The 12,247-nt window shown below is 40.6% G+C and overlaps 1 protein-coding gene across 15 annotated transcripts in view; it reads right to left on the bottom strand.

The window, feature by feature from the left end:
• The window catches only part of TLE1 (TLE family member 1, transcriptional corepressor), a 107,002-nt gene that overhangs the window by 34,838 nt on the left and 59,917 nt on the right, over window positions 1–12,247 (bottom strand). For all 15 annotated transcript variants that reach the window (XM_063649625.1, XM_063649624.1, XM_063649626.1 and 12 more), the window contains one exon: window positions 1,886–2,002. In XM_063649625.1, coding sequence (XP_063505695.1) covers window positions 1,886–2,002 — 117 coding nt within the window. The remainder of the gene's footprint in view (window positions 1–1,885; window positions 2,003–12,247) is intronic.

Below are 12,247 nucleotides of genomic sequence, written 5' to 3' on the forward strand. Positions count from 1 at the left end.
ATCCTAAATAACAGTCTACTGAAATAAATATTTTCATGCAATAAAGAACAAAACTAATACTAACGAAAATTTGTTTTCTCTTGGTAAAGCCCACAGCAAAGCACAAATGTTTCCAGGTATTAAGGGTGGTGGTGGTGAAAAAATATAAACTAAAAGAGTTTCTCTTCTAAAAAGAAAATTATGAAAATGGCTAATTTAGTACACAGAAGGAACTAGCAAAAAGTAGCAAACTATTCCTTTGTTACAATGGAACTCTGAAGTGAGTTTACTGTAATTTAAATCTTAGCTTTGTACTGGACCCTTCTGCAAATATAAACCTTCACAGGACAGTACATGTCTATCATCAGTGATCTAAAGTCTGAGGCCTTCGTTCCAGATTCTCCAACATACTCTCCACACATGGTCCCTAACCATCTATCCAACCAGACAAACCTAGTACATGCAGGTTACAAAACTGCCATGCCAAGCTTTATGGAATCTAGAGCACTCATTACTAAATAACTTACTATACACAACAGCCTCATGAAGGGCAATTCAGAATTCTACATCAGCAAATCTCTGCATGTCATAAACCTTCCAACTTTCTTATTAACACTGAAAGTACACAATGAAAGTACATGCATGGGACATCACCTCTGGGCAACAGGCAAGGGGAGAATGATATGTGCTAAAAAGTGTTGGGCTAGGGTGGGGAGAACCAACAGCTTTGTTTCTTAGTATGTTATTAAAGCATAGTGCAAAGTGTGAACCAATTTGAGGATCTCTGGTAAAATAATCCAATACTGGAGCTGGGTTTGGGCATCTTAGCATAGTGCCGAAGAGCAGAGATACTACAGCTGGCTCCAGCAAATCACTGGGATGTTATAAGAGTTAAATGAAATAATCCATGTAAAAATCACAAGGTACCTGGCACTAACTCCAGGTGGTACTCAAAAAGATGTACCTATCGTCAGCTACAGGCTTGGGCCAGCCAGCAGGAGACACTATCCTCTGTGTAGTGTTTAGACCTCCACATAGCCTGCACAGTAGACACCTCTTCCTCCAAGGGCATCAGGGACGTAGCCCCAATTCAGCAACTTTACTTTCATACTGTTCCTGAGAATGCAACCATCCTGAAACAGACACTCAGTGACACACAGGCAACTCCAAGTCATACATCGGCTGCAATGTTTATAACCCTGAGAACAGAGCCAATGGCCATCTGGCTTGGTTTGGTTTCCTTTTGGAATGTGGTTTTAGCTGGATCTGTGACAAGAGCCCTCACTCCATCAACCAGTAGAGTGATCTCATCTACAGAATTTAAACGAGATGCCTCTGGGGTTTCTTCCATTTTGACCATGAACTTAGATCACTAGAATGCTCACTATGGAAGACACTGAGCTCTGCCTTGAGAAGTAGCATGAGCCTATATTATCAGAACAGCATCCACAAAGCTTTTGTGACACTATAATTTTTACTCTATTTTAGCAGGAGTGGCTACTAAATTCACAGAGTCCAGGACAAAATGAAAAATGCAGAGACCTTATTCACAAATTGAGAACGCAAAGATGGTGAGATCAGAGCATTACACCAAGGGAGGAGGGGGGCCGGGGGGACTCCTAACAAGAGCAGGGCCCTGAGCAACCGCACAGCCCACAAAGCCAGCCCTGCATTTTCATATTCCCTTTTGAGTAACAAAGGCAGGAAGTCTAAAGCTTAACACTGAGCCCGGCAGAAGCATAATTTACAGCCCCAAAGGGAATACTATCCTACAATGTAAGAACCTCTCCTCTTTACAGTATTATTTTTAAGGACATGGAATTATCACTAAGATCTTAGAGTACACTTGGATACTCAGGTGAGCAGTAAGCAAACAAATATTATTTCAAGTCCTTCAATTACTTACATAGTGGCTGGAGTCCTTATCATCCACCTTCCTTTTCTTGATGTCATTGGAGAATTCAGGCCCATTTCTGCGTTTATCTGTGCCTCTTAGACTGTCTGGGACCAGGAGGGAATTACTCTGCAAGACAAAAAAATTAATCAAAGATTTCTTCCCAAGCCTCTTTGTACACATGAAAACCCAACCTCGATGTGAGAACTATTTTTGAAAGGTGATACCTACACAGCCTTTCATTCCATTTAATTCATCTCATCTAAAGACTTTGATGGCAAACGTATCTACAGGTTTACACACTTAAAAGGGAGACCCTGACTTTGCAATCAAACCATCCAAAGCTAGGTGGATTCTTCAGGCCTCCTTGGAAATGTGCTTCTGTTCTATTTACTGTTTGAGAAATAGGAGCTTGCTGTGTTGTATGTGGATGTGTTTTTATTCTTTCCCACTGCGACTTCCTGGTCAGGAATATGAATGGCCTATGAGCAAATCTTGAGATTACTCTATTAGACATATTCTTTAACTGTAAGAGTCAATGTGTACCACTCTAAAAAGGCACAAAGGAAGCGGTGGGATTAACAGCATGGTTTCCTAAAAGGCAAATCACATTTTCCACAGCAACAATGAAGGAACTCTTTTGAATTCTTTTAATTTATTGTTGAAAATAAGACTTGGTGTTCCTCGCCAATAGTACTGAAATTTAAGACCCAAGGGGGGAATTTCAGCCAGTGAATCTTCAATAGCAAGGCCAGCTCCCACACACAAAAGCAGGAACAAGGACTAATCTTTTCCACAAACCACACAGGATACTTTCATTCGCATATGCCGAGTAGGAACTGTTGACCCAAAGAAAACAGGCATTTTAGATATTTTGGGGTCACATGACATGATCTGACATCTCTTCAATTCCCATCTCCCCTCAGGCTAAAGCATCAGAACATGTTACAATGAGTTCTTTTAAGTGTGGGATTAGCATATGCAAGGGGGCAATTTGTTCAGTGATGTGTTACTGCCCTGAACAATGTTGAATGAGCTGTGCAAAAACCTCCTTTCACAAAGCCCAGATAACCCCAATCTCTGAAAGATGTTTGAGAACTAAGAGGACAGTCTCCAGGGCCAACAGACAATTATGTTACCTTTCTCTGCCGCAATTTAAAATAGAAGGGGCTGGGGGATACCTTTAAGTTAGACCACATCTAATGCAACAGTATACAACAGGAGCAAATATTTTATGGTACCTTTTTAAAAGCCGTGAGTTTCATTCCTAACCAGCCAGAGGTAATCAGCCAGGTGGCCAGCCCTCAAAGCTCCCCTGAAAACCATGGACCCCACCATGGGAGGATTGTTCCCAGCTCAACTATATGCAGGAGGAAATCAAAACTGGGGACCAGAAGGCAATCCCAAGCCTCTTGGCCCGCCTCAGGGACTGACTCTAAAGGAGCTGGGCTCTTTTATTCATGACTGTTCAAGCTACACAAATGCCAGGAGGCTTAGATAAAAGCAGCTGGGAGGGACCAATGCAATTCAATATAGAGAAGCTCAAAGTAATGTCTTTACCACAGTGTTTGGGGCTGAAAGGTGAGCCGGCTGGATCCCTGAACTAATTACCTAGATACATGTCCGCTAAAAGCTAACCCCTCCAACCCAGACCCACAGCTGACAAGGCTGCAGGAGACCTAACTCTTGCAAAGTGCTAACACGCCCTCTGAAAAGCTGGGCCGGGGCAGCAGCTGCTTGTTCACACATGGGAAACGTGTTTAAATACACCCCTCCTAGTTTACTTCAGACCCAAGATCTCCTCCTCCAGACTCTGAGCAGCATCCAGGGCAGGGCTGTATCTTATTCAACTTTAAATCCGCCCAAGTGCCCAGCAAAATGGGGCACAGAGTCTGTGTGTGCTGACCAGTTTTAAGTTCAAGTCTCTCTCCCCAGCCTTCCAAGCCCTCCTGCTGTCATCAGCACTGCGCATCCACGCCACAGGGCCATTCCAAGACAGCTTCTTAATGTCTTGTTTTTTTTGTTGTTGTTTAATGATGTCAAGCGGTACTGTGAACGTAAAAGTAAACTACACTTCTGTTAGAAACAATACAATTTCTGTTAGAAACAATAACCTTTCCGTGGCTGGACCTTTAAGACTGTCAAGCTTTGAGGCCTCTGTGTCTATGTGTTCAAAGTTACTACTGTAATTTCCACTTGAGCGGCTTAAATGAAGCTTATAATCTGAATAGGTTTTGAAAAGCTCTGAAAGTTCCTCCAAATGTGGTGGACAGGGCTAGTAATTAGCACCCCTGCTTATCTGAAAATGGGCCCCATTAACAGCAGACTTCAACAAGTTACAAAACAAGATGCCTCATCATACCTTTGATGCTGTAAAACTGACTCAAGGCAGCAGAGTGTGGGCTGGAAAGGCCCAGAAACGCCACACTCAGACCCAGGGATCCCTGGCCCACACAGCTGCCGGACGCCCGGCAGGCTTTCTACCTAAAGGCTACCCCACCAAAAACAGACCGCTTCCTTTTACTCTTGCTCCCATGAACCCAGTTTTCTGTGTATAATTGCCCCTGACTTCTTCCAGCCCTGACGCCGCTTTCATTGTTGTTCTTGATATGAGCAAACAGTTCCAGCCTAATGAGCTTCACTGGCAGCAACAGCAAACATTCTGGTTTTTAAACTACTGCCTGGGGGACCCTTACCTTCATGATTCCCTCATTTGTTCCCAGAAACCTAAAATTGACTTTGTGGGTACTGCATTTCTTGAGGTGTTTTTCCCTCATGTTGTGATTTCTCCTCGTGCACCCACTACTGTGTGTTGCTTATGGCTCCAGGGTAGAATACAGTCATTTTGATGGCCATTAAGAGGTACTTTATACATATTTTGAGAATTCAGAGATTAAACCTGGGTATTGACTAAATTGTCATTTTGATCCTCCAAAATTTTGAAAGCTATGTTGTCTGGGTCCAAGTCTAACAAATCGAGGCAACATTTATGAGGACACCATTTGCAGAAGAATGAAACAGAGGTTGCTTTGCATTAAGCTATTTAAAAATGGTCATGAGGCCGGGCACAGTGGCTCATGCCTGTAATCCCAGCACTTAGGGAGGCCGAGGCAGGCGGATCGCCTGAGGACAGGAGTTCGAGACCGGCCTGGCCAACATGGTGAAACCATCTGTACTAAAAAAAAAAAAAAAAAAAATTTAGCCGGGTGGTGGCAGACACCTGTAATCCCAGATACTCAAGAGGCTGCAGCACGAGAATCGCTTGAACCTGGGAGGTGGAGGTTGCAATGAGCAGAGATCGTGCCACCGCACTCCAGCCTGGGTGACAGAGTGAGACTCTGCCTCAAAAAAATAATAAAATGAAAAATAAAAATCAAAAAAATAAAAATGGTCATGCATTCTAAACACAGAAAATAACTGGAATCAAACCTGAGAAGAGGCCAAAGCAACCATTGAGACATTTCGTTCCTCCTCCTCCTCCTGCTCCTTTAATCTGGAGGACTAGGATGTCCAGAGACAGAGGTGATTTGCCTGAGGCCAAGCGGCTCTGTCCACCACCTGCTGATTCCTATTACAGCCAAAGTGCCTCCCCTCTCAGAAGAGTGATTTTTAAACTCAAGTTTACATACATGGAACACTTGTACCCAAAAATTTATTTGAAATCCACCCTGGCTCTTTCAACTACTGCACTTAACATTCTAATGTGACGTAATACCTGACGCATGGTTTCTCTGACCCACCTCCTAACCAACAGAATGCCTTGCTTTAATCAGGTTAGATACCTTCCATACCAAAAATAGAAACGTGTAATTTTTAAATGAACATTTTAAAGTCTACTTTAAAATGAACCAGGAATAGTCCCAAATTCCTGCCTTGACACTCAGAACCCAAAATTAACACTGAAAAAGGCCTCAGCAGAGAGTGACAAAGCAGCCCAGGTACACACAGGCTTCATGGCATGCCAGTCACCACAGGTAATCATCCTACAGACCTATTTGCCACTGCAGACACCTCTTCGTAGAGTCTACATTTTGAGAGATTTTAATCTACCAAATAGGATTCATCAAGTAGAATTCATTTTTCAAATATTTATTTGCCAAATAAATATTTAATCGAGAATCAGCTTTTTGATCAACATGAGAACCAGTGTTACTATACTGACTGATATACTCTAATTCCAGCCAAGAAACCCAATGTTTTATTTCACCTTGCAGCTGGTAAAATGTAAATATCTGCCAGGATTTTTTTAAAGACTGTAAATGTTGGACAGACTTCTATTACAAGTGTCCCAAGGACTGAGGTTTCTAGACTGTATGTAAGTTTTCCTTTATTTAAAATTAGAAAATAAACAAAATCACCTTATTTACGTCTTCTACAGAAACTCAAAATAGGAGTAATACAGCCCACGGAGGACATTACAAACCTGGGCAAATCAGCTGAAAACACACTGTTCAAAACAAACTAAAATTCTAAAACCAAATAATTTTCTACACCTACGTGTGGCATACACTTGTGGGTACAGGGTCAAGTACCCTGTACATAAAGGGAGAAGCATATCTGAGAAGTCTAAAAGAAAAGATCCTCCTAGAATGCTCAGTATCAGAAACATAAAGAGGGTCCAAAAATGGGCAGAACTGGCATAACTTTTATATAGAAAGTACTTGAGATGATTAGATGAGGTGCAAGAACAGAGAAACCATATACTCCATAAGAAGAGACTCTCTCTCTCACGAAAATCTGGAATTCTGTGAGAACACCAGATCTCAAGAGGGCATCTTCACTGGCAACAAGCAAATTGCTATTTATTAATATATGCTTCCTAAGGGTTACATCTAACTTGCACTGATAGGATGACAGAATAGAATGGCTATGACAGCAAAAGAGCTGGTCAGAAGAAAAGAGGAATGGCAGATCTTCTGATATTACACCCTGTGTGCATTCTGAGACAAATTCTGAGCACAATTTCCTAACTGTGGGAACCATGTTTTATTAAACACACACCAGGATCTTTCCCTGTGGTAGCTCAATGGCCTCAAGGTAACCAGATAATTGGCGAAGTGTTTGAATTTCCTGGATGTGAGAGGCCAATATATTCTTTTAAAATAAAAAAAAACTAAACATTCCAACACAATTATGAAACCATACCTTCATGTAAGAACTTACAATGTAAGTAGGTGTGTTGACTGAACCTCAGAGAGCACCCAGTGGCATCAAAAGAAAATGTTAAGATTGGGACTCTGTATTACTTTATCCTGACCATTCAACACAAGTGATGTGTCTATTTCATGCTCCAAACACCTATTCAAGACCAAGGCAGCAAAGACCCAGCCACTTCAATAAGGATAAAAACTGGTCTTTATAGTCTTGTTCCAAGAATTTGACTTTTCTTTAGCAATTTAACAGTAATGGTTGTTCACATCTACTATGAACTATCTAGTATCACCATAAACTATGGGAAAAAAAAAAAAAGCAACTTTAATAAAATGCTGCCCTGTCAATGCTATCAAACACTAGTTACAGAGGCCTTCATGAATCCTAAGACCTCCAAGCAACTTCTCTGCCAGCAAGTTCGAACCCTGAAACCACCAGCAGCAAAATGGAAAAGAAAACCCATTCATGCATACAGCAAAAGCAAGACAGGTTTCCCTAATGCAAAAATAAAGCACATTATTCAAATGGATTTTTTTAGCTGCCATGCTGATTCCCCTTGGGAACTTCCTCCTCCCCGCAGGAAAAGTGTTTGTGTCAGAGGTACAGATTGGAAACTCGTGACACCTCATTTATCCTCAGTTACACTAAGGCAGTAGGAACCTAATTTACTAGCACACTCCACACTGACAATTAACTTCTCGGTGAACATTAAAACAATTAGGTAACGACACACCCCATCACATCTGTGTGCCTTCTCCATCTACACCTGGTGTCAATTAAGCCATCACCCTGCGCTGTACTCTTTGCTACGGTCCAATTGGTCATTCACGTACTCTGCCTAACACTTCGACTAATGTATTTTTAACCCATAAAACTAATGAGATCCCCACTTGTTAACAACATGGACAAAGTTGAAAATCTGTCCACTGGCAACCATATCATATCTCAGAACCCTGCCTGTGCAGCCAGTCTGAAGGGCACACATTGATGTTTCACACAGTTTAAATGCAAACTATGGGAAAGAACCAGCGCATTCCTGCAACTCGATTTTGCAACTCATCACTGTAGAATGCAGGTGGGTGACTCAGTCAGGAGGACTCATGGAAAGATAGCCGTGCAGGTGACATACAGGGCCGGTTAATGTTGAGGCTGGACAGGGTGCTAAAACCACGATGCCTTCGTCACCACCCTCTCATTTGTAGCTGGCCCTTCTCCCTCCTCCAGGCAAAGCAAAACAAACTCTGGAGCAGACAATAAATACAATTATTTAAAATTAATTTTTAAATAACCTCATGACACTGCCATTCCCCAACTCAGGACCTAATCACAGCAAAAACAAAATCTCTATGTCAAAGCTTTTTTGAAAGCATGGTTTCTAAGAGCTGCTTAGCTGTTTCTGTGCCTCTTTGCTCTCCAGCCCCTTTTGAGATACTTGCTAATGCAAGAAATGGCCCTGAAACTAAAAAACCATTAGATCAGAGCTTGACTAAGTCATCTTGTGTATCTGACAGCACTTACAATTTATACCTCCTCATCTCAGATGAGGACACAGAGTTTTTGTCCACCCATGTCCCAGTGAGGAAATGATAAAAAGATTATAGGGACAAAAGAAAAAAACCTGCTCACAATTGTAGGTTTTCTAATTACAGAGCACAAACTCAAGTCAAAAAGAGGTTTTGGAGGGAAAATTTTTTTTTTTTTTTTTTTAAAGATGCCCTATTTTCACCGTAATCACAGTGAGATAAAACCTGAACGTTAATCCAGTCCCACCAAGGCCCTGATATCCACCTGACTTATTGCAACCACAGTAAACAGACACCTCTACCTGGTACAGGCTCCTGACAATCTAGAAACCACTGGGGCTTTCAAGGGTTCACCCTACTCACAGCAGTGATGCCAACTTTCTCAAAGAAGAACCATTTTTTTAAGCAGTTTTAAACTTGGCCAGAAGGGAAACCTGCCCAGGAGACTGCTTAAGAAAACTTAAGTGTTTTCCATTGTGCCCAAAAATTGAAATTTTAGGTGACTCATCTCAGTTTTAGCCTTTATTTCCAGGCAATCTCTTAACATGTCAGGTCAAGATTAATTCATAAATATTTAGGCAAAAACAGCACCTCCTAGGCTGTGTCTACTTTTGAGAAATTTGATTATCAGGAAAGTGATCACGTTAACAAGCAGCTGAGATCAGTTTCACGGTGCTGACATGCTGAGAACCATCAGTAACTGCCACCTTGGTTCGTGGACCCTTATTTCCATAACTGCCTGTGTAATGTGTATTTTAAAAAGGAAGAGAAAACCAAGGCTGGGTGCGGTGACTCATGCCTGTAATCTCAGCACTTTGGGAGACCAAGGTGGGAGAATCACTTGAAGCCAGGAATTTGAGACCAGCCTAGGAAACATACTGAGACTCTGACTGTACAAAAATTAAAAGAAAATTGTTTTAATTTAAAAAACAAATAGGAGAGAAACCCAGAAGTAACTGCATTGAGTGTAATGAATGATGCATTCACTGCTGTCGTGCTACTCTGCAAACGGCAGTGGGAGGAGGGCATTCCCTAAGCACCTTCTATGCTGTCTGCTACCCTCCCACCTGAGGCCTCCTAACCCCCTCCCTGTGAGGCAACCACTACTATCACCATTTATAGATGGGACTAGGAAGGCACAAAAGGATGAAAAAGCCTTGCCTGTGTAGCCAGAATTCCACTGAAGTCTGCCTTTGTACAAAACTCATGTTCATTCTACCATCCCTGATGCCACCATGGTTCCCATGGGCCTCTGGGAATGAATGTGATTTTTCTTTTTTTTTCCAGAAAAAGACCAACAGTATTCTTTTCCAAAGCAAGTCTCACATCTGAACTCCTCCTTGCCTTCTATAATGTTGTCATTTTGAGAAAAAGTGATGGATGGGTGGTCCTAACTAGGATTTGGTCCTGCCTCTGACAAAATTAACTAGTCAAGAACAGCTAGAGAAGAGTAACAAAAGAAAGAAACCACTTTATATAAAACAAGGTGATGTTTGTGATAATTATCTCTAGGCAAGTTCTAAATACAAACTCCTGGTGATTTTAGAAGTCAATTACAGAGTGACAACATGGTCCCTCAGATTACTAACTCTCAATCTCTGTTAACTAAGTAACTATGTGACCGGATGCACCCAGCCTCCTTGATAAAACCATGGTGCTGTGCCATGTGACCTGAAAGACAGATGAGTGGTGCTTAGACTGTTCTGAGTTAGGAACCCCTTTTTGAGAATTTGATGAGTTATAATCTCTCCCCAGAATTCTGCAAATGAGCACAGACCCACCCAGTCCATCCATGAATACCACTGCGTAGGTCTACACACCGTCTGCTCTGGAGTCTCCCCCAGAGTCTCCTCCCTTTTCCAAACAGTGATCACACTAGCTAGGTATTTCAGTGCCTTACATTCAACATATGTTTAACTGTGACATAAAACGGATCACTGAAAAATGATAGCAAACATACGCAGTACCTCAAACAGTACTTGGGCACATAGTCAGGGCTCAACAAATATTTGTCAAACGACTCAAAGTATTTAAAAGCATGCCCTATTATAAATTTTTTTAAACCATACAACTTTTTGTCAATTCTTTCAAGCAGATAAAAATAGCATTCCCTTCAGCCAAAATTTAATGTAATTTATCCTTAAATTAATTAAAATATCTAAAGTTATGTTTTTATTACTACTGAATGCTACTAAGAAATAATGGCCTTTCTTAGGTCATTTCATATTTCTCTGCTCAAGAGCTGCACTTATATAAGAAAAAACAGATATCAAAATTTTAAAACAGCCAAAATAATTTTTTAAACCAAAGCCAAACCTCTATAAAGTTGCTAGCTTTATCATTCATCCCTTTCAGAAATAAGAAACTTTAAGGTAGTTTCCATAAGAACTTTCACTCTTAGAACAGCCACGTGTCACTAAACAACAGGGATACTTTGTAAGAAAGCCATGTCAGGCAATTTCATCATTGTGCAAATATCGAATAGTGTGTTTACACAAACCTGGGTGGTATAGCCTACTACACACCTAGGCTACTGCTCCTAGGCTACAAACCTGTACATGTTACTGTCCTGAATATTACAGGCAGCTACAACACAATGTAAGTATTTGTGTATCTAAACACACCTAAACATAGAAAAGGTACAGTAAAAATACGGTGTTATACACTTATGGGACCACCATTATATATGCATTCCACTGTTGACGGAAGTGTTGTTATGCAGTGCACTGATTGCACTTCTATTTCCTAGGCTTCACATTAAAACAGATTGCTTATTTAAGGCTCATTTGTTTTCCTACCATAAAATCTTTAACTAGCAAATTAATTTCTGCCACTAAAAATAAACAAACTACCTACCAACCAGTTTTAAGCTCACAGATAAAAATCCATACACACCCACATTCTCTGTGGATCCCATCAGTCTCTGATTTCTGCACTTGGTATAAATAATATGTTCAATATAGAAAGACAAAGAAGAAGAAAAAAAAAAAACAGTAAGGAGTTTGTCTTATTTATGGCCAAGGTTCTTAGACTTTGGTCCAAGGCTCCCTTAAGGGTCCCAGAGACCCTCGCAAATCTATGAGGGCAGATTTTCTTCCTAAACGTCAACTAAATACCACAAAAGAGCGAATGCAGAAGATGAGAATCCAGCTATCCTCTTTAAAACTTTATAATAAACTACAAGGCATTCAAGACATTTGTAGACATACATAACAATGCCACTCTTCCCACTATAATTTTTTTTGCTTTGGAAAAGTTATTTTTCACTAATAATGTTATTTGTATTAACACAATTTAAATTAAGTAGCTCTTCATCTGTTTAAGTGATTTACTTTTTTTTATTTCTTACCCAGTAAATATCAAAAATCAAAATATTAACCCAGTAAATATCAAAATATAACCCAGATAAACAAAAAGTTCTTCAGGGTCCTCAATAATTTGATTTCAAGGGTATCAAGATCATGAGGCCATAAGGCTTTGAAAATCACTGGCCTGTAGCAACCATCCTTAACCTTTCACTGGATTAAAAAACAGCAGCAAACAGCAATTGGCTGACTTAATCTGCCAAGTAAAATTAGACTTTCTAATTCAACCCACTTTATTAAATAGATAAGTACTATAGTATTTTAGGCACTAATAGTACACATCATCTCATTATCCACTGCTTTTCATACTCATTTTTATACAAAGTTTGAAGAGC

Source organism: Pongo pygmaeus, chromosome 13 (assembly GCF_028885625.2).
Source record: "Pongo pygmaeus isolate AG05252 chromosome 13, NHGRI_mPonPyg2-v2.0_pri, whole genome shotgun sequence".
In the NCBI taxonomy this organism is placed as follows: domain Eukaryota; kingdom Metazoa; phylum Chordata; class Mammalia; order Primates; family Hominidae; genus Pongo; species Pongo pygmaeus.